The sequence below is a fragment of the Bombyx mandarina genome, chromosome 01 (assembly GCF_030267445.1).
Source record: "Bombyx mandarina strain Sakado chromosome 01, ASM3026744v2".
Lineage (NCBI taxonomy): Eukaryota > Metazoa > Arthropoda > Insecta > Lepidoptera > Bombycidae > Bombyx > Bombyx mandarina.
This window is the reverse complement of record NC_143208.1, coordinates 17,807,982-17,834,990: the sequence shown is the minus strand read 5'-3', so window position 1 is coordinate 17,834,990 and position 27,009 is coordinate 17,807,982. Positions and strand designations below refer to the sequence as shown.

At 36.2% G+C, this 27,009-nt stretch overlaps 2 protein-coding genes across 4 annotated transcripts in view; one reads left to right on the top strand and one right to left on the bottom strand.

Annotated features, from left to right (window-relative positions):
- The window catches only part of LOC114252777 (protein SCAI), a 125,956-nt gene extending 103,336 nt beyond the window's left edge, over nucleotides 1–22,620 (bottom strand). For 2 of the 3 annotated variants that reach the window (XM_089731648.1, XM_089731654.1), the window contains exon 1: nucleotides 22,223–22,612. In XM_089731648.1, coding sequence (XP_089587774.1) covers nucleotides 22,223–22,254 — 32 coding nt within the window. In that variant the 5' untranslated portion in view covers nucleotides 22,255–22,612. Of the gene's footprint in view, nucleotides 1–22,222 lie in introns of all 3 variants that reach the window. The other variant, XM_089731659.1, reaches the window with a different exon arrangement.
- LOC114252835 (succinate dehydrogenase [ubiquinone] flavoprotein subunit, mitochondrial) overlaps nucleotides 1–27,009 on the top strand; it is a 174,973-nt gene that overhangs the window by 108,950 nt on the left and 39,014 nt on the right. The gene's annotated exons all lie outside the window — the stretch shown is intronic.

Here is a 27,009-nt window from a genome sequence, read left to right as displayed (position 1 = left end):
AAAAAGTACAAAAGCGTTTTTTTTAAACCAACTGAAATTAATTAAATGTTCTATTGTTTTTCTGTTTTGTTTCAATTAATAGATTCGTTTATTAAATATTACTGTATTTGACTGTAAGAAAGTCTGATATTGATAGCGAAATAGGCTGTAGCGAAATAAAATAAATTGTTTTCAATTCGGTGATTTATTCAAAGTGTAATAATGAACAGAACTACCAACTAATAATGCGCTATTATCGCGTAATCAGTCACATTTTCTTGCCGGTGTAGTATATGTTATTGCAGCACTAGTTATAATAATTACTATATAGTAGTATCAGATTAAATTAGGCTTACTACTAATACTAATCTTGAATAAATTTTTTTAAGAATGTACAGGATTATATTTTAAATATTAATACGTGAAGCAAAGACTTTGTATCCCTTTTTACGAAAATTGCGCGGACGGAGAAGTATGAAATTTTCCACAATTATAGAGAATATAGAGAAGAAGTGCACAATGCTAATTTTTTTTTTAATAATGCATAAAAGATACATTAAATCAATAAAGAAAACATTACACACACTACATACCATGTATTTGACGCACACACGCATGCATCATGCATACTATTTTTTGTCAAACTTTTGTTCTTGACGTCTGTGGTCAAATTGATAATAGATTAAATATTGTTTGTCTTTGTTAATATTTTTTATAGAAATTTGCGATTATAGAAGTATAAAATACAGTCGTCATGGTGTACAAACTTACAAATCCAATTAATTATAGTTGAATTTCGACTACTGCGGGACCACTAGTATTTTAAATTTTTCGGTCATTTACAATATGAGCAGACAACGTTACTTGTGTCCATCAGAAATGTTTGCGGTACATATAAAGGGACTAGCCGTACTCGCCCGCTTCGCTGGGCATTTAAAATTAACATTATTATTTATTGTCATTATCATTAGGGAGTCCAACACATATATATATCCATTACGTACATGTATTTTCTACATGGATACCAAGTTTCAAGTCAATCGGATGCATGGAAAAGAGTACATTTAAAAGGCATATGGTGGATTGCAAAATCAAGTAAGTGTATTAAAGAATTAATTGTGGATTAGCGCAATTTTTCTGGATATCAGCGACGAATTCCAGTCAAATGGTTGCTACATTAAAAACAGATGGCAGGTCATCTCGGATATGGTATTTTTACCAAAAAGATAGGCGTATTATTATATTATAATAACTTATTTACTCGGAATGTGGATTCGCGCTAATAATAAACGAACACATTTTTATTGACATAAATGTCGATGATATCACCTATACCATTGAGTTTTCCGCCACCGGAGTCCATCAAATATCCAAAATGAATTTGAAGACAAAAAAAAAGGAAATTTTATTAGTAAATGTTACTTTGAACATTTTTCGCATCTATTTATCACTAGGTGACCCGGCGAACTTTGTTCCGCCTTAGAGGCAATAAATGAGCAAACTTTAGGTTTTATCAAGGTCAATTTTTTATTTGGATAATTAATGTACATTAAAAAAGCAAGTATTTTAATGATTTATGATTCAATTTATTGGCCATGCATTTTAGTTGTTATTATTATTCTTATTTCTTGTTCTTCTTCAGTCCTTTCACTCGCAATGTTTCGAATCCTAGTTGCATTACGGCTTTGTCGGGAAAGATTTGATCGTGATGATCGCGGCATGGCTTTCTTAATGATTACCTATCTCGGCACAATAAGCTAATAGAAACTCGAAACAAACACATCAACCGGTCAACTCCAAAATTCTACTTTAAGTAACCATAGACTACATTACGTTTAGCCGTCAGTTGCGTTTTGTTATTCCATATCAGTTGCGTTTTGTTATACCACGTTTTATGTCACATCCCGCGGGAACGTGATAAAAAGTCCTATCCTATGTCCTTCTCCTGGTTCTAAGCTGCCTCCCCACCAATTTTCACTAAATCAGTTCAGCCGTTCTTGAGTTATAAATGGTGTAACTAACACGACTTTCTTATATATATATATATATATATATATAGATATAGTGTACTAAATATGACCTAATTACAATCTTGATTACTACTTGGCAGATATAGGTTGGATGATGTTCAACCACTAACGTCATTTACGCAATCGATTCAGGCGCATTGCTTTATTCCGCAAACTTTACAATAATTACTAATAAGCTAATCGACGAATAATAGGCAAGAATGCAACACTAACGTACTGTAAAATTCAATAAGTACCGCTATCCGATAAAGTTATCCATTTAAAACACAATTAATTTCACACCCACAATGGCACGTTATTGAATTATACCGACCACCCACTATACTTCAACACGATTGCTATGCAGTTAATGACTGAAGCAATATTTACGAGGTAATTACAGTCAAGTAAATAATAAATAAACTTTGTGAGTTTTCGTGCAACTTTTCCACAGTATTTTTTGTTTTGTTCGAGGTTTTTTTTTTTTTTGGATTTTTTTAAGCTAATCTCAAGCGTCTATTGCTTAATAGCCAAAACGCATGGTGCAGACAAGCCACTCCGCTTTGATGGATTCTGAGGCATTTAACATTATCCTGTGTAAATATTATACATACTTGAGACGTGTTCACGAAAAACTTTAAACGCAAAGGAACAGAATTGCGTCTGAAATGAAACTGCAAAAAAAATTTATTTCATAGGTAATTATTAAAAAAACAAACTAATGGTCGGGCGTATTGTTGGAATTTGGATTAAAAATATAAATCACAAAGTTATACCGATTGAAATCAAATTATATCACTGTATTTATTGATTTAATCACAGTAATATTTCTTCCAATTCAATCTCGCCTATTTCTTATAAAATAAAGTATTCATGCTTTTAGGTTCGATTAGTAGGACAACTTTTATTAAAGACTAGCTGACCCGGCAGACTTCGTAGTGCCTCAATCGATAAATAAAAGTCCTAAGCTTTTGTATAAAATAAACTTACAACAAACAAAACGAATCCGTCCCACGGGGGACACATTAAAGGGAAAACAAAATTGTTATTTTTATTTCATTCCGAGCATTTTCATATGTATCTACCTTTTAAACCTTCTCTGGACTTCCACAAATAATTCAAGACCAAAATTAGCCAAATCGGTCCAGCCGTTCTCGAGTTTTAGCGAGACTAACGAACAGCAATTCATTTTTATATATATATAGATTAATAGTATTTTAAATTTTACGTCATGTCTCTATACCTAAATACCCTGGTATGTGGCGTCATTAGCTAACATAACGTTTAGAATCGTGAACAAAAATATAAAGCATATTGTAATAACTCGTGCACACTGTGTACACACAAAATTACATTTAAAGTGCCCTTAAACCCTGCCTGTTTGGTAAACTAATAAAACATGATGGAATAAATGTCGTCAAACACGAAATATACACGAAAAACTGTAAGAAGCCTACAGGCCTGGAGCCAGTTTCGCTGTTTGTTCGAGAAATCGATTTTTCATTCGGAAAGTTTACGCACGGGCCACTGATGCCTTTAATACGCGTGTCTATAGAAAACGCTATGATCCGATAGCTCACTACACAACTACAAATTGTTTCCATCACTATTGATAAGAAATCGCGACATATTTTCGAGAATACAGCTATTCCAAACTTTAATTGTGAAACAAAATAGTATAAAATGTAAGTTAACACCAGACGAGTGCTAACGTTAAACTTTGAGAATAAACGCATCCTTTAAGTTAATTAATACATCAGTGTGCTTAGTTTTTAAAGTTCTCGATAGCGTATAAGTTAAGCCAATTTTGTATGCAATTGGAACAGCGCCCTGTTATGGGAATTCTCTCTGAGGTCGTTTTAAAAAAGGAAAACTCTCAGGTAATAACTATTTATTGGATTTTGAACAATATGGATAATGACTCTCAGAGTAATCCCGGCAGCCGCACCCGTACTCTAACACAGTTCACTGACTACTGACTGTTCTCCGGTCTCCTATCAAGTCTCTACCTCGGACCGTCTAGTCAGCGGTTCGAGGGTGTCAGCAGTTTAGGGTTCGGTAGGAATATATAACAGCCCCTAGCGGCAAACATACGCAAATGATCCCATTCCATACAAAATTAAATGTGAGCTAACTTTTACGCTATCGTGAACGTAAAAAAAAATCGCACTAAGCACACAGCATACTATTATCATAAACATTCGCCAATGAAACGATGAATGAAATGATGTTTTAAATATCCAAAGCAACAAATAAAATTTAGTTCAATTTTCAATCGAACGAATTAATAATTTTAGAAACCAAAATGCAGGAGCAGTAATTGGCCTTGACCTGAATTCAAGTCTTACTCCGACAGACTCGCCCACGACGGCCACCCTCAGAGGTCATGTACTCTCGAACCCCTGATTTCCAAGAAAACAACCTCAATTTCCAACCGTAATAATTATTCAATGAAAATACTACTGCTTGTCACGAATTTCCCTAAGTCGAATTCTTACAGCTCACGTAAATTTTATTTCTGTATCAATTGTAATGAAGTGTAATATTGGTTTCGTGAGCTGGATGTGTTAATTAAAAAACGAATGCAAGCACATTCTTTATGTTTGCTCGAATGAAGTTTCAAGCGGTATGTGGCCTTACTCATTTTGGTTCCCTGTGGTTGGGCGTAAATGCGGCGTCATGGTTGAATCTTGGAATGTTTTTTTTTTCTCTATAGATTACCACTCGTTGAACATATGGTACAAAGTATTATGGGGAATGATTTAGGATTAATCTGTCACGTTTTTTTTTACAACAAAGTCAACATCTATCTGAATAGATCGACAGTGTGTTTTTAGAGATCATTACTGTCACGTACCCCGGAATGCACCTACTCCTCTGCGCAAAATCTTCGGTGATACGCAGATACTTGACTGCTACCTTGGCTAGTGATGTCCATGGGCGACGGGAAACACTAGCTGTCGGGTGGTCCGTAAGCTTGTCAATAGTCTCGTCTTGTCTCTCTTATCTCTCTAGGACACTAAAAACAACTTTTATAGACTTCAGTCGAATCTCGTAGTCAGCTTGTAGACAAATAATCAGCGTAGTACAAAGCCTACGAGTGGGCTACAGATCTAATGTTTGAATTTATAAGCATCACTATAAGCAGTGCCAGAAATGGTTTTGTCACGTAGCGTTATTTAGGTTTATTTTTTACCCGTATGCTAAAAATGAGGAGGTCATTAAAGTTTATTTTTTTTCGGTTTCGCGATTCGTAAATTTAATGAAAACTTTACATGACATTATTTCTGACGACGGTCTGACGGGCTATTCGCCGACATTTTAATATTAAGCTGACTACGGTGGAAAGTTAGTAGGTAGATAGTTATAATTCAACTGAACTTTTCTTTTTTAAGTGTGTTGTTATAAGATTTTTTTTATAAAAACTTTGATCTAGTGAAGTTTTTCATGCGGTCGCTTCGATTAATAGTATTATTAGTATTATTGATCGAAGTGCGGTTGCGTTTAAATTTGATCAAGGTCTGACCAATAGTTTTTGAATTAATGTAAATAATTTTATAGATTTAAATTTAAAAGATTTCGACTACGTTTAAGCTATTTTACCAGTTTACTTTGTGGAAGTCGATTTTCTTCTTTCCTAAAGGATCGTATTAGGTAATAATAGTAAGCTTATATTATCATTTTTCATCGAATAAGACATAAATGGTGTACATATGTACATGATATACATACTTGGAAAAATTGGGAGTTAAAAGACGGGTTCTTGTAAAACAAGCTATGTTGTCATCGTCTTCGTGAATTATTAAATCACATTAATGGGCATATTTTATGAACACAAATCCTTTCTCAGTGTTGCTAAATTACTTTCTATCTGAAATCACTTTATTGATTAAATTACTTTATCTTTAATTTACAAATTTGAATTTTAGCATATCACGTTTTTAATTAAATACTTATTGTAAACTGTAGTGGCGCTTATTTGGAAGAAAGTAAATGCATATTTATTTATGAAAAAATTAATGCACTATGTATTTTTTCCCTAATCTATTGTCCGCTTTGGTCCTGGAATGGGCATTCGTCTTTGACAACAAAAGAGTATGCATGTGTATGTCCAATACATGGTAGTGTGTGTAAAGTTTTTTTATTGATTTAATGTATCTTATAAGCATTATTTAAAAAAAAAATTAGCATTGTGCGCTTCTTCTTTATATTCTCTATAAGTGTGGAAAATTTCATACTCCTCCGTCCACGCAATTTTCGTAAAAAGGGATACAAAGTTTTTGCTTCACGTATTAATATATAGATAACTGTGAGCTTAAAATTTGTAATTGTATTTGAAAATTTACATTTAGCGACATAGATGTGTGTATTTCTCAATTAATATAAAATATAAACGAACTACCTGTATCTTCCAATATCTGTAAAGACTATCGCAAAAGTTTGAATCTTCAATAGTTTAATTGAAACTTCAAACAGCAGTGGCAGGATGTTTCTGATTTAATAAAAGAATCTGTTGGGCTACTCGATGAAAAAAAAAGCGTAGGCAGTGTAAGTGGCAGAAATATTTTAGAGATATTTTAGTGTAATTTGAATCTCAGCAACGGAAGAGTACGTACAGCCTGTTGTAACATGGGATACGATTTACTGATAGCTCAGCGTAATCACAAAGGCCAAAGCGAATACAATTTCCGTCAGTTGAATAGCGTCGGACAAGATCTCAGAGATAGCGCCGGTAAACGATGTCTATAGAAGCCGGAAGTTAATCACTCCAGGGAAATATGAAATACTTTAGGCAGCGGCTTGGCTCTACCCTTGGCATTGCTGAAGTCCATGGGCGACGGTAACCACTCACCATCAGGTGGGCCGTATGCTCGTCTACCTACAAAGGCAATAAAAAAAATAAAAAAAACTCGTAGTTGAAGCGAGGCAAAGAGAAATTCCATATTCTAAGCTGATTCTTACGAAAGTTGACGGATGTCAAAATAATGCAATGGATTAAAAAAAGGTATTTTGCGCGAATTTAATACTACAAAGAAAACCAACTCAAAATCTTGTGATGGATTTAGTAGGTTATGTTTGTGATTCCGTAGATAGATCTCAACAGCATCGATTCCGGTTTCAACGGCTCAAAATCTATATACAACTAAGGCTTCGAATCTTAAATATATTAATCGGTGACATTACCGATGTACTTTGACGGTGAAGAAATGACATCTTGTAAATAATGTAACTTTAGTGGTAAGGTGTTGTAAGTACGTACATGTGAGCAGTCATGAGTTCTGGTTTAACGGTGCGGGAGGTATCTAATAATATAGAAATGAAATTTAGGCCGCGCAGGTGACGACATCTACGCTATGTTCTCCAATTTCTAAATGGGCGCTTATCATCGCGTTATTTGGCGAAGTTGTCTGACCGTTTCAGCTGTAATCTCTATTTTTATATATAAAATATAACGTTCAAAATTGTGTATTTAGACTTAGAGTATCATTGCGTGCTGACTTATCAAAGAGCCGTAACCCCTGTTACCGCCCCTCTCACTAATCCGTTTTATTGATTTTTTTTAAGTCCCTCCAAAGGGTGGGACGCAGAAATTGACCGAGAATGTTTTGGCGAAATTTTAGCTTGTACGAAACTATTTTAACTAGCTAATTTAGACTTCAATAGCTCATCTAATAATTATGTGTAATAATAAAACGTTTTCGTTCTTTTTAGAGGAAATAAAATATTAGAAAACGAAATCTGTTTGGGCCAGAGGACGTGACTAAATGACTGAATTCTATCGAACAAATACTCGGCGATAGTAAGCAACATCTCGGGTTACGACAAGAACTTGTGATAACTACATTTCTGTCATCATCAAGCTATAATTTTGTGTTCTTGTGCAATCTCTCCCACTAAACCCAGTCTTGTTTTCATCCACCCATAATATTATACCCTCACATTAATTTACGAACTAAATGACCCTATTCTTTCCCTGGTATCCTTGGGCATCAGACGTAAGGCCTGTTGTGAGCGTAAAAGCCACAGAAATGTCAATTTACATACTGCCATACTCTATACTAAAGTGTTATGAGTTAATATGAAGAGTCTTCGTCAAATTAAGGAATATCGACGATGCGGTGGACCAATCAAATCAGGATAACAGTGGCAGATCCCTCAATCCACCCCAAGAATGGCCTCAAACACAGAGAGATAACGGAGCATTGTAAGACGCATCAGATCTGCCCCCTCCAAGGCTACATCGATTATGACCACTCTCTGAGCAATTACGCTATTGAAAAGAAGAAGAACAGGTTAAGTATACGTTATATGGTCATATTATTATTACCATAAAGAACGGTCAAGGGTACTCAAGTCTGGATTCAACGTATTGGCATTTAATTTATATTTATTTTTATTGATTAGGTGGGTTGACGAGCTCACAGCCCACCTGGTGTTAAGTAGTTACTGGAGCCCATAGACATCTACGACGTAAATGCGCCACCCACCTTGAGATATGTTCTAAGGTCTCAGTATAGTTACAACGGCTGCCCCACCCTTCAAACCGAAACGCATTACTGCTTCACGGTAGAAATAGACAGGGTGGTGGTACCTACCCGCGCGGACTCACAAGAGGTCCTACCATCAGTAAAATGCCGCTGACTATCTCTATACTATCTATCTCTATACTTATGATACTACTTAGGCGACATGTGTATTTGCTCCGGCCCCTGTAGGGTCGTGTGCTGGTTTGCTCATGTAAGTAAATATCGACCCTTGAAAGGCAAACGTGACTAAGCGACAATGCGTGAACTTTATAGCAGACTAATTTAAAGTTGAAATACCTGAAAAAAAATCTATTTTAACGAATCTAGCTGTAGGATTGAAATTATTTTAATAGACCTAGAAATATATATTTTTTGCGCATCGATTATGCTTATTGCCTATCATTTATGTACAAAGCAGTAATTGTCGCTTAGTCACGTTTGCCTTTCAAGCGTCGATATGATAATTATGACACTAGTCAAAGGAAAATTTGATTCTTTTATGGCTGCTACAAGAAAGGTTTTTTTTACACGACGAAGGAAAAGAGCATAGCAAATTTAAAAAAATAAGTCTGTTCCGTTATGTCATAGAAAAAGTCAAAGCAAAGCCCGAAATAGATTACAAATAGAAATTAACAGTGAATAAATTCGCATAAGCAAAACACCTTAATATTTTTTTTATTAATTAAAAGAAGGTTTTTTGCATGCTATTAAGAGTTTTTAAGCATTGTTTTTGAGATTTTTTTATTTAGCGAATGCGCTATTTTACTAAATAATAATTTTCGAAATAAAACTCCCTTATAATAATTATATTTTATGCTATTTTTTAACTATATATAACAGCGTAATTTAGTAAGAAACATTTTTTTTTTTCGAAAAATTCTATCTGAAAATTACAAATAATTTTTTGTATTTTTTTTTGCAAATAGTAAATATTATTTGTCATGCATTACTGAAAATGGACGAAAATTAATTATTAAAAATCCTGTTTTTTTGGTTTTTCGAAGGTCATCTTAGGAAATATGATTGCGTAAGCCGAAATATTTTAGAACAGAATGTACCAATGTAAATTATTATTTAGTATCAATTAATATTTTACAGTGAAGTTTATGTTTAATTATTTATGTTCTATTATAATTTCTAAATCATATTTTATTTTTAATTTATTATTAAGTTCAAATATTTTTACTCTTTATTAACAGAATTTAAACGCATGGCTTTTAAAAAGTTTTTAGTTAAAAAAATTAATGCACTCACCTTTAATATTCTCTGTCTTGTGATTCTTAGGATGTAGTCTTAGGGCACTATTTAATTATTTTTACTTATTAAGACACTAAAAGTTTTTCGTGGCGATCACATTTTAGTCAAGAAATAATTTTACAAATTGTCGAGTAATATGCCTTAAATAATTTACGGATCTTTACTCTCTTCGGAACGTTATTAATTTATTGTATCTTTCGAAATAGTCAAACGCCATGATTTTTAATTTTAAATTCATTTTCGAATAAAATCAGGCTTATTCTGTTACGAAATTCTCAAATTTTTGGCGCCTTTTACGTTTTACACGCATCAGTGGTCTGTCAGGGAATTGTATCGACAATGTTCATCTGACTACTACTACGCTGATCGTGCACGAACAATAAGTTGAAGAGAAGTTAAAAGAAATTTTGATTTTCCTTTCATTCGCAACAAAACAATGAGGACGTACGCACAACGCGCAAATTTCGTACGGTTTGTTTCAAAAGTTCGATCCAGAACGTCGCAGGGGTGTAAATTTAGGGCATGCGCACTTACCCTCGACCTCGCCTTAATCTAAAACTTTGAACGAAGGATTTCGTACATTACGTACTAAAAGAAACGCGCTTCTTATCTGCAATTCTAGAGATTACTTTTAACTATGATCTATTCGTCGACTATAAAGTTATAAGGCAAATTGAATACGTTTTCGCGTTTTCCAACGTAGTAACGATTTGTGATATCAGTCGGACGACGCGGTACTTTCTATGCGGCATTTTGCGATCACGCGCTTGCGAAGATGCCGAGGAGGGAGTTCGACAACCCCGATGGTCCTTGAAGCGAGCGCGCTTACACATCCTTATTCCATAACACGATAGTAATTTTTGTTGATTTAAGTTTTATTTCAAGTCTTTCAGTAATCTGTATATTAATACGTGAAGCAAAAACTTTGTATCCCTTTTTACGAAAATTGCGGACGGAGGAGTATGAAATTTTCCACACTTATAGAGAACTAGATGGTGACCGCCATCTTGTTGTGTCTTTAAAGCGGTTAGTTGTCCTCAATTAAGAAAAATAGTATTATTATTCGCCAATAGATGTCGGGAAAAGTTGATTATTGAAAACACGAATAAAACATCATTTTCTGAAAATAAATCGTAGCTAGATCGATTTATCGCCCCCGAAATCCCCTGTATACTAAATTTTATGAAAATCGTTGGAACATTTTCCGAGATTCAGATTATATATATATTAATATACAAGAATTGCTCGCTTAAAGGTATAGGATATAGAGAAGAAGTGCACAATGCTAATATTTTTGTAATATAATGCATAAAAGATACATTTAATCTTTTCACCGTCCTCGTCGAACCCGTCGCTTGCGACGAAGGGTTCGACGAGCGAACTAACCCATAGACACAGCCCACTGAGTTTCTCGCCGGAACTTCTCAGTGGGTCGCGTTTCCGATCCGGTGGTAGATTCTGCGAAGCACTGCTCTTGCTAGGGTCAGTGTTAGCAACTCTCCGGTTGAGCCCCGCGAGCTCACCTACAAACGTTAGGGTGAAGCTGAAATAGCCTCTCAAGGCTATCAGCATAGGTAAAAAAAAAAAAAAAAAAAATTTAATCAATAAAGAAAACATTACACACACTACCATGTATTTGACACAACTTTGTTTATTGTCAATTGTCAAACTTTTGTTAGTGCTTAAAGTCTGTGGTCAAACTGAGAATAGATGAATATTGTATGTCTTTATATTTATCTATAGTGTAGTTTTGGCGAAATCTGTGATTATAATATATAAGTACAATAGTATTTGACAATAGAACCATGATAACGTTTAAACATAAAATTTCAATTGATTAAAGTCGAATTTCGACTTCTGCGGTACCCCTAGTAAATGTTATTGCGTTTCATATTTAAAATAATCGAGTAAAAAAATTGAGTAAAGCCGGCTTATTGTATGATTCCTAATTCGTACATTTGTTTGTACTAGAGGTCCCGCAGTAGTCGAAATTCGACTATAATTGGAATTGTAAGTTTGTACACTATTATGATTGTATTTTATACTTCTATAATCACAAATTTCGCCAAGACTACACTATAAAAAATATTAACAAAGACTAACCATATTCTATTCTCAATTTGACAACAGACGTCAAGAACAAAAGTTTGACAATAAATAGTATGCATGCGTGTGTGCTGCGTCAAATACATGATATGTAGTATGTGTAACGTTTTCTTTATTGATTTAAAGTATCTTTTATCCCTTATTTTTAAAAAAATATTAGCATTGTGCACTTCTTCTCTATATTCTCTATAAGTGTGGAAATTTCATCCTCCTCCGTCCGCGCAATTTTCTTAAAAAGGGATACAAAGTTTTTGCTTCACGTATTAATATAATATAGATTTATTTTGACGTTTATGTCTTCATCACATTGTATTAACGGTCTTCCCTTCGTTCACACACAAATATTGCATTCTCAATTTTTTTTTACAAGAAAACACTAATTTATTAAACTGAAACATAAATTCGTTTTAGTAAAAAGAGCAAAAGTTTCGAATGATAATGAATGGAATGAATGGAAAATGGTACTGCATTTTTCTGTTCACGATCGGAAGCCTGTTATTTATTCGTTGGGATTTAAAATAATCTCTATTTGTCTCCATACTGGTTTATTGCCTGCGTAATTGTCGCTTAGCCGTTCGTGCGTCAGTAGTTTACGTGAGGGTATTTCTTCTTCTTTGTTCTTCGTATTTATTACGGCAGATCGTGACTAGATTGTATTTCCACAGAACGATTTATGCATCGAACTTTTACATATTCTTTTGTTTCATTTAAAAACATCAGTTACAGACTATTGCAATATAAGAAATAAGAGCGCTGATAATAAAAAAGTTAAATTAAATGCTCTGGTTCAAAACCGTTATATAATTATACACTAACCAAAAAAAGATTAAATGGTAAATGATAAAGTTATTAATTTGATTAAATTTTATTTAGTGGCCTCATTGAGGCTTTGAAAGCTGCACAAGCAAATGTCTCTTAGATAAGTTGAATCATCGCGTCTAGGGCACATCCTTAGTACCGAACTTTCTGCCGCACATTATTTATGTTTTTATTATTTTTGTTTTTTTATTTATTCATCCTCAAAGAGCTTCATATCAAACAAAGGCTTTCGTCGATGGTGCAATTGCGAATCCTTAATATGTTTGGGCATATCATTCGTAATGAAAGCTCATTGAAACGTTTAGTGGTTCAAGGAAGAGTAGACGGTCAACTCTCTCGCGGCTGATCATCCACAAGGTGCATAGACTTGTCAGTGTTCCCTTACTGAATGTACACGTACCGCCACCAATAGAGAGAGATGGAGAAGTCTCTCAAAAGCCGCAAGTAAGCATTAAGACATATGTAACCACGACCACTCCGCCAGGAGTGTACGACTGAGAAGAAATTATTTATGTACACAGTCAGCAAATGTAGTCGTAGTATGCCGGTATACTCGGGAGTACGCTACTCCTCTGCTACAGTACGCTTATCCGATGATTCCTCTGATCGCCTTTCATAAATTTCATAGAAAATTCAGCGGGTTTCGTAGTTCTTCATGATTCATGAGGCAACAATGGCCAGCTGTCTCTCTCTCTTTAACTCAGTTATTGTCTTAGTGTTTATCTTAAGCGCGAAACACGATACGTTCTCACATAGGTGCCATTGTTACATATATTTCGACTGAACACCTGTCATAAAAATATAAAATAAAAATCAGTGTAAAATCTTAGCTCATCTAAGTTATATTCACATCCATGCTTGCTACGAACGATCTACGAAGTGCTACGAACTTTACAACAATCTTAATATGAAAATTGTTGTCAGCAATTTTCCCAATTAATCCTATAATTGGATTTTGTTTTTTATTACATTCTAGCAGAGGTAATAAAGATCGTCGCTCAAGCAATGTATGCAAGATGCTGTATTTGATCAAGGTTTAATGAATATTGCGTAGATAATACGACTCCTAATTGAAAACAAAATGGTAAAGATTCCAGAGCTAGAGTTCAACTTCGTTTTTTTTTATTGCTTATATGAGAGGACGAGATCACAGACCACTTGGTGTTAAGTGGTTACTGGAGCCCATAGACATCTACAACGTAAATGCGCCACCCACCTTGAGATATAAGTTCTAAGGTCTCAAGCATAGTTACAACGGCCGCCCCGCCCTTCAAGCCGAAACGCATTACTGCTTCATGGCAGAAATAGGCAGGGTGATGGTACCTACCCGTGCGGACTCAAAAGAGGTCCTACCGCCAGTTAAATAGCTATCTGATGGCTCTACGACGAAATATATGCCGTAAAGTTAAAGTAACATTAGATGTTCTCCATCAAAAGTCTTTAATTAAACTTATAATAAGTTGTGATCTAACAAGCACACTAAGAGCACACGTAAGCTGCGACAAAGTCTTGTTTCGAACTTCGGAGATTCGATGTAAAGTTCTATCTACCACATAGGGAGCAGGGGTATCACGTGGAACAATGAATCGAAACATGTAAACTATTTCCGGTAGTGAAGTTATAAGTAGCATTTAAACTTCAGTGCGCTCCTTCGAAGTTCACAGAACTATCCCTCTACCAAACTGATTTATTTATAGGAACCCAAGTGAAACTTCATTTAGTTGATTCCTTTGTTCATTTTAATCAGCTTCGCGCTAATGAAGGAGTTCACTTGGGCAAAATGTGGTGATGAAGAGATTTCGATCAATTAGTATCAAAATGGTGCATGCATGCTCTACGTAATGGGTCTACAAAAGTCGACTCTAACTAGACAGATCCAGTCCGATTTTCTTTGATCAGCATCCGTTATTTAATATTAAACAAAAAATAAAAAAAAATATTAACGAAGTTTACAACGTATTTATTGTTAGCATAATTACGAAAGTGAACAGACTAATTTCTGAATTGAATAGTGTAGTAATATTTTAGTACATTATTATAAAACTAGAGGTCCCGCAGTAGTCGAAATTCAACTATAGTTAATTGGAATTGTAAGTTTGTACACTATTAAGCTTGTATTTTATATTTCTATAATCACAAATTTCGCCAAGGCTACACTATAAAAAAATATTAACACAGACAAACAATATTTAATCTATTCTCAATTTGACAACAGACGTCAAGAACAAAAGTTTGACAATAAATAGTATGCATGCGTGTGTGCGTCAAATATATGGTATGTAGTGTGTGTAATATTTTCTTTATTGATTTAATGTATATTTTATGCATTATTTAAAAAAAATATTAGCCTTGTGCACTTCTTCTCTATATTCTCTATAAGTGTAGAAAATGTCATACTCCTCCGTCCGCGCAATTTTCGTAAAAAGGGATACAAAGTTTTTGTTTCACGTATTATTTTAATACATTATTCTAAAATTTCGTAGTGTGCTACAGGATAGAGCCTAATTTCCATAATCCATAAAACATAATATGAGGCTCGTCATAGTATTTATTTATTTAGACACATCGACAGCAATACACACAAAACATTCAAGCTTAAAATTATCAAGTATAAAATTAAGTACTGGTATGTAAGCCAGTTACAGGCATGGCGGACCGGATAGTGATACCTACTCTAATGAGTTTTCACCCGTAAAGACGGACATCAAGTTAATTTCTATTAATCGTAGTGAATGTCCAAGATCAAGTTTCAGAGTAAGAGAAGTAAGAAGGGTCGTCGTACCCCCTTTCGGGTGCACGGAACGGGCCTCGGGGCACTGCCCGGGCAGAAGCTCCCTGCTACACAGGGCAGGGGGAGAGTGAGAAACGTCACAATACACGCCATGTCCAGAATCACTGTTCTCTGCAGCAGACCCGGAACTCAACTAAATAACGAAAGTTTCTTAAGTCTTCTGTTGATCGAAACTTTTCTCCACCAATACGTGCACCGACATAACTGTCGACTTAATGGTAGTTGCATCAACATGCAATACGCCGGTAATATCGTGGTCAGGTCTAAATATATATTTTTTACTTATTACTTAGATGGGTGGACGAGCTCACAGCCCACCTGGTGTTAAGTGGTTACTGGAGCCCATAGACATCCACAACGTAAATGCGCCACCCACCTTGAGATATAAGTTATAAGGTCTCAGTATAGTTACAACAGCTGCCTCACCCTTCAAACCGAAACGCACTACTGCTTTCGGCAGAAACAGGCAGGGGGGTGGTACCCACCTGCACGTACTCACAAGAGGTCCTACCACCAGTAAACTTTGACTTTGACTATTGTTAGAATTATTCTTATCGCCTTCAAAATTAGACGACCATAGTACGCCATATTGATGGTGAATGATCACAGTTATGTTATACCGCTACATACTGCAGTACTCTGCTCGATTCTTATTTAAGTGGTGCTATTATTATAATAATTGTGATATGTTGATAATCAGCCTCCTCTACTCCACCTTCAATTTTATATGCGAGTATCACCCCCATATTTCGAGGCCATGTTAGCCTGGTTAGTTTTGAACGGTACCACTTTTTTTTTTTGCCCATATGCTCAATCTCTCAATCTCGCTTCGAGGTCAGTTTTGGAATTGAATACAATAAAAAATCACCATCGGTTTTCCGCCCAAACTATCGATTTTGGTGGCCTATTTTGAAAGTTTTAAAAAGGTAAATAATTTTTATTGTTACCTATCCTTAGCCTCGTAATTTAATTATGACATTGCGCTTTCTTTAATACAACCATATTTGTCTATTGTAAGCGAAAACAAAGAGAAAGCCATAAAGAATTTATAGTCACCCTGACGCTCACAATGAGGTATTCAAGAATGCGATCCACTTCAGAAATTCTCGCTCGGTACGTCTTTCCGTATTTCACAAAGACATTGTAAAGTCGACCTAAAAACAACACACAATAGAGCGCAGCTTACCCTGAATAAGACGGTACTCGGTTTATTCCATTTTAAATTCTTGGATGCCCTGTGTTGAATGCAATTTAAGCGTGAAATAGGAATTATAAGTTCAGTAAATTTTTCTACTTTTTTTTCATTTCATTACAACAGGTGCAGTTCGTCCTTAATTTAGTATATCTATTTTCAATTATCTTTAGTTTCGTAAAAATGTGTAAATTGGCTCAATTTACTTTTCTTGTTTTTTTTTGTTTTTTTTTTTTTTTATCATACCTGTGCTGATAGCCTTGAGAGACTATTTCAGCTTCACCCTAACGTGCGTAGGTGATCTCACGGGGCCCAAACCGGAGTGCTGCTAACACTGACCCTAGCAAGAGTCGTGCTTCGCAGAATCTACCACCGGATCGGAAACGCGACCCACTGAGAAGATCCGGCGAGAAACTCAGTGGGCTGTGTCTGTGGGTTAATCGTTCGTCGAGCCCTTGGTCGCGAGCGACGGATTCGACGAGTACGGTGACTGATGTTTGTGGTGCCTAAAAGCACCGTTAATGGATCGGTTTGTTTTGTATGTTTCGATATTGCTTAGGAAAAATGATTATTCGGAAAACTCCAAAGAAAATATCTGTAAAATCGTATTTTTTTTATTTTTATTTAAACCACAAGCGATTATCCTGTTATGAGTTTAGTAGACTCTTTCTAGTTTTAGGACGCTGTCTTATAAAATCTAACTGATTTTGGAACAATATTTGTTATGTCCGGTGGTCGCACCAAGCGTCCAATGCTCGCAGTGAAAAAAAAATCTCTATTTCCATGAGTTTAATTTTTCGCGGAGTGACTAAATCGTTTGATTTTTTACAAATACACATATAAAACCCGATGTGCGTATATGTATCTCCTATAGACGACGTGAACTGCTGAACCGGTTTTGTTTAAATTTTCAGGAAAATCTATTGAAATAAAATCTTCATTGATCTAACGGGTGATCCTGTAGATTTTGGTATCAATTGGAATAAATTAACGGACCACGAACTTGTCTGTGTGAAGGCCGGATTTGACAAATATATTGAATAATAAGACAGAATGTATATGTGTGTATGTTCACTGGTAGCCCAATTAATACGTGTAATATTAATTGGGCTAACACAATAAATATACAGGGCCACATGACGACTCAGACGAACATAATTACGTTAGTGCCAGATAGGTGGCGCCGGTAGCAGTGATTTTTATCTATTGAACCATAAGTTCGAATAGATATGAAATGTATATTTATAAAAAAGAATATATCTGTGGATGTACGTTCACTTAAAATTATCTTACGTAGCTGCCTTTGTGTATCTTCTTATCGCTTTAATGTTTTAACATAAAATTCCTTTTGTTACGGCCGAAGCCGCGGGTGCAGCTAGTATTGGACAATAGTGACAGGATTCTCTGACTCCTATTTAAAATACTAAGAGTTAACTTTTTATCATGGGGTTCCCATCCACTATCTCAAGTACCTATTTCTGCTACAAAAAAAAAACGATTTTCCTTTATGTGAAAAATTTTGATCGGTAAAGAGGACATTTCTGTGCCTTTCACCTGCGTATTGCGACAGAAGGCGTTTTGATCGATCCATTCTCTTTAATTGTAAAGATTGATTTAGGGCATGTTCTGTATATCGACGATAAGCACCGAGCTTTAGGTCTTGTTTTATAATACGCGACAGAGTCCTAGCGAGAATCTTCATTTATCGCGATAAGATTTTTTGCTTCCTAATGAGGTTTCAACGAATTCTGGCTTTAACAGCATTAACAGACTTTGTAGTTCTAACAGCACGCGGCCCCCCGATCTTTTCTGGTCTTCAACAGACAAAGTGTTGTTGTATCTGTTGGTAGTACGATATACGAACATACGGGCATACCAAACTTTTGAAGTGTCTGTAATATGACCGACGACTCTATACCCACTTTCTGCAAGGCGATCACTACAATCCTATTTTCTTTAACACCCCTTTCCATATTGTAATTTGATAATGAACACGAAGAAATATGTAAAATGGCGCAAAATCGAAAGATGTTTTTAAAATAATATGTGTTCTAAATTCAAAATAATTAAAAAGCTTCTGACGAAGCATGTTGCGGATAATAACATGTACTTTTAGGTTAGGAATATTGTGTTATTTTTTTTATAATAAATAAATTATTTTAACTATTATTTAAATAAATACAAAAAAAAATATTTTTAAAAAGTTGAAAATAGTAATGTTTTTATCTACGTTTTTATGTAACAGTATTTATGGCCAGACTATGACTATGACATATATATGACATAAATTCGCGAGACCAAGTACTGACAAAAGACCTATTCAGTGATATCGCTGTGTCGAGCAAGATTTTAAAACACATACGGTTTCCTAATCTATCGGTAGCGCTTATGCTACCTGGTTTGTTGGATAGGCATATGTGAAAAAAATATCTGGAACTCATTTGCGGCGGTTGGCCATCATACAAACGCAAGCATTTCGACAAATGTCTGAATCTCGCTTACGACATTTTCAAGATAAGCTTGAATATATACAAGTTCCGAACAACAACATACGGACCGTCGGTCTAACGAGCAATATCACCCGCTCTGTGGAAGATCTTCCCTTTGTCGTATACCTAAACATTATTTTTTCATGCTTTAGAGAAGAGAACATGGTAGTCTTTCAGTTGGTGTTTACTAAACATCATCTATAGGAATCTAGGTGGCACTATAGGAATCACTCACAGTGTAGGTTTTCCTACCTTCTAAAGTAGGATCCGGCTGCATTGTACCCTTCCCCATGATTGCTAGGGACCCATGCCTGGGTAGTAGGGCTCGCGCCAAGAGGCATTTCGTGCCCCCGCGAGAAAGAAAGACGGCCTCCCTCACCATTTCACCTCACCATCATTTCATTTCTTTACTTTATACTACTGGTGGTAGGATTTTTTGTGAGTCCGCGCGGGTAGGTACAACCACCTTGCCTATTTCTGCCGTGAAACAGTAATGCGCTTCGGTTTGAAGGGCGGGGCAGCCGTTGTAACTATACTGAGATCTTAGAACTTATATCTCAAGGTGGGTGGCGCATTCACGTTGTAGATATCTATGTGCTCCGTCTACTTAACACCAGGTGGGCTGTGAGCTCGTCTAACTATCTAAGCAATAAAAAAAAATTCTTTACTTTCATAAGGTTACGGTCCTTAAAACGACAAATCTCGAAACTTATATGTATAAGACCATGGTGTTATCCTCCTGTTTCTATCTGTCCGAGAAGTAAGAACTTTTTTTCAGGAAAAACTAGATCTCAAAACTACCAAGTATCAAGTACATCTGTGTAACGCGAAAGAAAGACATAAAAATCTGAATCATCTCTATCAATGTTATTGTACGAAATAGCCACATTTTATCACAAATAATTCTATAGGCCACATATTTTCGTCACTTGTGTGTATTTAAATCACGACTGAAGAAAATCGTTTGAAAATTGTAAAATTATTTGTATCCGAAATTTTTATACCTAAAATAAGTTTTATTTACAAGCTTAAATTTTCAAACATAGTCGTTGACAACCGCGCAGAAAATACATCACAGACATATTTTATCAAGCGAAAAATTCAAAATTGTTTTTCAAACATGCAAAATGGGGATGCCTAAATCGCTTCTGACCGCTGGTAATTTGTTTTACATTTCGCACTTTTAAAAACGTAATAAAAATACTGACCGACAGTCGTTCGTGACCACGGAAAGTATAAATAAAGTATTCATACCGTCAAAAATAATATAATGACAATAAAAAATTCAAGATCAAACTGTAAACGTAATCTTGTGATAATTATAATACTAACATTTTAAATTTTTCTGTGCTGTAAGTGTATATAATTTTTGTAGGTATTTATTTGTGTCACAGCACGGAATACATCATCAGTATTAGTTCTGAAGTGTCACCCTGCGATAATACTTATAATAATCGACTATAGTTTGCACTCGGAAGCCTCAAGCTGCGAGTTTTAAATTGTCTGAATACGGTTTTTTTACACGTCTACGAATTTGTTCAATAAATACGCATTTCTATAGAGGACAAGACAAGACAAAACCACGGCATTAGGACTAGGATGATTGTATTTCTCAGTGACTCTACACCAGACATTTCATTCTTTAGGACCAGTCGACGGTTCTAACTACATCTCTGAATCACATCGACTTCACAATAAGATAATCTCAAGATTGTGTGGTATTCTGCTAGCAGTAAAAACAGAAAAAAAGCAGCAGCAGTTTCATGACACCTGTTTTTCTTAAATTTAAAATACTTAAATGTTCTACTGAAAATGTAATCTATACTAATATATAAATCTACAATGGTTTTTTACGGATGTTTCGTTATAACTACTGAACCATGCATTCAATTAACTTGAAACTTAGTACCCATGTAGAAAATACATGTTCTTAATGGATAGGCTAATATTTATATGAGTGTTGGACTCCCTACACCAGTTGCGGGGGCGTTAGTAATGAGAATCTTTGTGGGAGTCAGAAATAATAATGTTAATTTTAAATGCCCAGCGAAGCGGACGGGTACAGCTAGTTATAAGCAAACAAATGAGTATGTGGCTATAGTTACCAAACGTTAAAAAAACCAGAATGAATAATTCTACAGAAGACCCCTTTCACGGCTTAACGTCGCCTATTTATTGTCATTGTATAATATTATTTTTGAAGTTTCGAGTACATACTTAACTGTATTCGCGACGTAACTGAACGGACTGAAAAAATATGTTGAATATATTGAATGAATGATGTCAATAAATACGAGATCAAACGAAAAAGTATTTTTAATTGAATCTACGGCTCACGAAAACCGAAGAAAGTGCTATCTATACTATATACTATATAATATTATAAAGAGGAACAATTTGTTTGTTTGTTTGTATTGAATAGGCCCCGAAACTACTGAACCGATTTGAAAAATTCTTTCACTGTTTGGAAGCTACACTATTCTCGAGTGACATAGGTATCTTTTTTGAAAAAAAAATAGGGAAAAACTCCAATAATGTAACCCAAGGTGTAAAAAAATTACCTAAAATATTCTTTACATCGCGTGCCCTGCGAAAACTATCGATGATAAAATAAAATAAAGTACTACGACTTTGTAGGACACATTATTATTTAAAAAAAGTGTCGCGACAGCATATGTCTAACTATTATAGTTATGCCGCAATAAGTGTTATTTTATTTTAAAAAATAAAACAACGTCAAATATAGTTGAATTTTTTGTTAAAGACCCGAGCGCAGCCGGAGCGGGCCGCTAGTTCTAAATAAAACTGGAACTAGTAAAATGTTGACGATAAATTTTGGTTTCGCCGAACCTTAGGGCAGACCTTTTTTAAAAAAAGCCGTTATTTCGCGCGCTCTTTGTCGTATCACATTAAAAAAAAAACCTTTCTTTTTTATCACTTCAAACTACGAAATCAAATTCCAAATTATCGTTATGTTTGAATAATTAAAAAGAGAAGGAAGTGACAGTTTTTTTTTTTCGTAGGAATAATTAAAAAGAAAAAAAAACACTTACCTATCACTACAGCTGCAGCAGAATTCAGCCATGATTGTTGTCTTTTGTTTTGACCGAAATTTCTCAATGGAATTATCGTGCGTTAAAATTTACGATTGAAATTCAAATAAATCATATGTATTCTATGATACCACTACATTGAAAATTAACTATATGGTAGATTCGTTAGTCTAAAAACAAATAGTGATCTATGTTCGCTTTGAAGATTTTCCCGAGGAGAACCATCTGCTCCGATGCATCGTCTCCGACTGCACCACGTCACGTCTCTCCCAATATTCAGAGTCGCGCTTTCAATAAGCCCTCACAAGCCGTAATGCTATTAAAGGCTAAATTGAGTTTCGATTTGTGAATGAAAACGTGAGATCTAAGTTTTTAATTACGCGCAGTATTCTAACTTTTCGCCGGGATAGGTTTTCTTTGGAAAGCGTTTTATCTCGGCCGGTGTTTGTCGTTGAGTGAACGTCTGCACAGTGAGTTCCTATGAAAGCGAAGCAACAAAACCTCGACCGACTTCCTTCCGTTGATTCTTCTCTCGACTGAAGCTTTATTCCGAAGCGACGAACCATCTAAATTATGAAGAACTACGTGATATGGTCCTTCTGTGGCTGTTTCTTCTACTTTTCTCTTTATTTCACGCGAAAAGGAGTAAATAGAACCTTCTAGTTTTCATCTATGTACTACGTACAAGTACACACAAGCGGCGCACTTATTTTCAATTGTGGACCTATGTTACTTATGACGATGCTTGTAGCTGAAAGTAAATATTGTACTTTTTGACGAAGCATGTTGCTCATAACTCTATTTCTGTAATCTGACGAAGCGTGTTGCGGACAATAGCATGTACTTTTAGGTTATTAAAATAATATTTTTTGTATTAATAAAAGAGGCTTTTAGAAAATTTAAAAATAGATAACTTTTCAACACGCTTTTGGCAACTGTTGCACGGTTTTGGTCTAAAGAGGTTTAACGCAAATTTGAAACGAAAGATCTTACACCAACCCTTAAAACTCTGAACTCTCTCCTTGGGAGAGGACTATGTCCAGCAACGAGGTCGTGGTCGAACGAGGGTTGAAAAAAATAGGAACCTTAGCTCTACAAGAAGAATTAATAAAGTTAGTATGAATTAAGTTGAGTTAACATTGCTGAATTCCCTAAGCGACCTTATCAAATCAAATGGGCCATATGTCATAAAGGCAATAAAATAAGACAAATAAAATATATTATATTATCCGAAGCGTTCAGAATCAGGATTTCTTCCTTAGATAGCAGACGGATCGCAATTCCACAAATAACATCCACAGCAATTAGTAATATACAGGGGCACTAATAGAATTGCAAATTATCTTCGCTTCACTTTTACAAAGGACATATTAGAATGCGCGTCAGGTGTTATAATTATGTTTATGAACATTGACTGAGGGCAGATTGAGAATGCAGCGCTTTGAAGCCATTCAACCTGTGTTAACAAGATTAATAGCCCTTTTGATTGAATATTTGCTTTGACACTATCACGGTGTCGGGACAGACACTTAATTATTTGTACATAATGATTCTCTTATTTCACACTGACGTTCATGGCCGTGGCTAAATAATTACCGCACGTTAGAGCATCTAAGGCTGGTGATCGCGTCGACGACCAGGCTGTTGGCAGGATGTTGGCAAGGCGGATGCGAATCTGAAGTGATCCATCTGCCTTATCCGAATTTCGAAATAATTAATTATTATTATTATGCTACCTATTGAACAACAGCATATTCTAGTCGGTTGAATTCGACATCTCACCCCTACAGGCCCTATTGAGTTGCCGAAATGCCGGCGATTGCCACTGGTGGTAGCACTTCTTGTGAATCCGCGCGGGTAGGTACCACCGCCCTGCCTATTTCCGCCGTGAAGCAGTAATGCGTTTCGTTTTGAAGGGTGGGCCAGACGTTGTAACTATAGGTATACTGAGATCTTAGAACTTATATCTCAAGGTGGGTGGCGCCTTTACGTTGTAGATGTCCATGGGCTCCAGTAACCACTTAACACCAGGTGAGTTGTGAGCTCGTCCACCCATCTAAGCAATAAAAAAAAAAGATTTCTTCCAGATCTCAAAAAAAAAAATATGTCAAGACTGTAACTTTTAATTCAATCGACATTAACTTTAGCTCTTAAAATAAGCACCGACATTCAAGCTCTGGTAACCACTAAGTATCAATGTGGATTTTATTATGCCCCTAAGGGGTAAGGTAATTTTTTTTTTTATTGCTTAGATGGTTAGAGTAAAATGCGCCACCCACCTTGAGATATAAGTTCTAAGGTCTCAAGTATAGTTACAACGGCTGCCCCACCCTTCAAACCGAAACGCATTACTGCTTCACGGCAGAAATAAGCAGGGCGGTGGTACCTACCCGCGCGGACTCACAAGAGGTCCTACCACCAATAATTACGCAAATTATAATTTTGCGGGTTTGATTTTTATTACACGATTTTATTCCTTCACCGTGGAAGTCAATCGTGAACATTCGTTAAGTACATATTTCATTAGAAAAATTGGTACCCGCCTGCGAGATTCGAACACCGGTGCATCGCTACGAATGCACCGGACGTCTTATCCTTAAGGCCACGACGACTTGAAACAAATAAAAATGGCACATAAACCAACGGCTCCCAATTTATCTTTGGAAGTACTAATAGAAAGTGCAGTGTATAAAGTCTTAATACGTAAATCATGTTTGTAGATACTGCATACATTTATCGCGTATACTAAACCGGATATCGAGCCCAACTCGGCATACGTTTCCTCTGTGAAATGTAAATTGCTACGTTTTCCCGGACGAATTGTTTCCGAGAAGTGTTGTAGACACACTACGGCGTTAGTCCGCGATCCACGTTCTATATTTATTGTTTCGCACTGATGTTTTAAATGGCGCGTTGCGCTTAACCGATAATAAAACAGTTAAGTTTTGTGGCGTTTAAGAACGCAACTTTTTTATGATACGTGAGCCGGAATGCACGAAAGGTTAAAAAATATTTATAGTCTGTGACATAATTATATTTTACCGCGAAAATAAGACAAAGAAATAAAAAAGTTTTCTAACTGTATAACCCGCGGCAAAAAGAAATAAAATTACAATACAAGCTGATCCAAAAATGTGACTTTTTCGTGAAATGAATAAAGGACCCTGAATAAAGGAATTAGTAGAAGAGGTTAATTTGTAAATTAGTTAACGATATTGTTACTTAAGACGACTGAGAGAGATATCATTATGTAGGTGTAGCTTCAGGTGTAGCTTCAGGTCGCAATGGAATTCCCGTATTTTCAATTCTTCGATCCATATCGGTACAGAATAATAATAATATTATTATATAGTTTATATTCGATAACTTGTTTTCACCTTCTAAATTAAATGATATTCTTCGAATAATTGATGTAACTAAGCATGTTGTGGCCATTTGTCACCTATTTAAACTACTTATAACAAACTTAATTTAAATAAAACTCAACGTAAAATGCTCGAAATTAAAACTCCAGTGCGTTTAAAACTTCTCAACACAGACCCGTACGAAACTAAATATTGAATATCGTGCAAGATTCTTGGAAAGAATAAAAAAAGTTTGCATCCCAATATGTTTCGTGCGATGTAATATCACAGTAAGCGTGGAAGCACTTTTATTACACCGGCCGATGTACTACTAACTATTCTCAAACATAACATAATCTTTATGCAAATTTACCAAATTCTATATTTATCGATCTCATTTAGAAATAACTTTTATCGCCCACGGCAGTATTTCTTCGTTTTTCTTCTGTCCCATCTCTAATCTCGTCTTTGTCTACGTTAATAACTAATCAATGCTTAATTACTTGCGGGTAAATCCTTGCAATCTCTCAGCGGAATCGGCTCTGTGGCTTATTTCCCTTCGAAGTTCAATTTCCTTTTCTCGACGATTCCGCGCTAGATTATTTTTTGCATTTTAATACGGATCCAGACGTAGTTTGATTGTGAATCGAATCCAATTTAGTCAAGTTGGTCTGAAGTGGGCTGACAATTGAAGAAATTGATTTTGTAAAACTGCATGGGCTATATAGAAAGATACTTATCGTTGTTAGTCGAGCTTTTTTTTTTTTTTTTTTTTTTTCTACAGGAGAAAATCGCCGGATCCCCACCCGCGCCGCAGGTGGGGTATGTGTGAGTTGAACCCACTAAAAACTCCTGCCGCTCACAACCGGCGCCCTACCTCGGACCGGGCCGGAGCCCAGTCGGGGCTATTGAAACGGCGGGACAGGGTTGACGCAGAGCACATTACATCCATCCCACCGTCCCACGGACGCCGGACCGGTGGCCGCCAGCGACACGACCACCGGTTCCCTCGTTCAGCGGGCCGAGAGCCCGCTTTGATGGCGCCGCGTTACACCTTCCCCCAGAGCGGTCGGGGGAACGCGGTCTACCATCACCCGGCTTCCTATTGCGGGTGAGCGTGCCAAGCACGCCACCCCACGTCTGGGTCTCTCCCCGCACAAAACGGGTGGGACCCCTAGCTCTTAGGGGGCCAGGTCACGGATACGACCCCGGTCCCGACCCCCTGCTCGGCGGCGGCGGGTTTCTGCGTAGTGAGGAGAGCTTTCCCTCACTCGCCCCGCCGCCTCCTTCTGCGAGATGGTGCACTCGCAGAAGTCGAGCATAGCCTTCCATGACTCATCGCTGCCAAGCATCGACGCCACGACGCCAGGCAGCGACAAGTCAGGTCCTATCTTTGCGACCAGGACACGGCGCTGCACCTCCCACGCGGGGCAGACAGCGAGC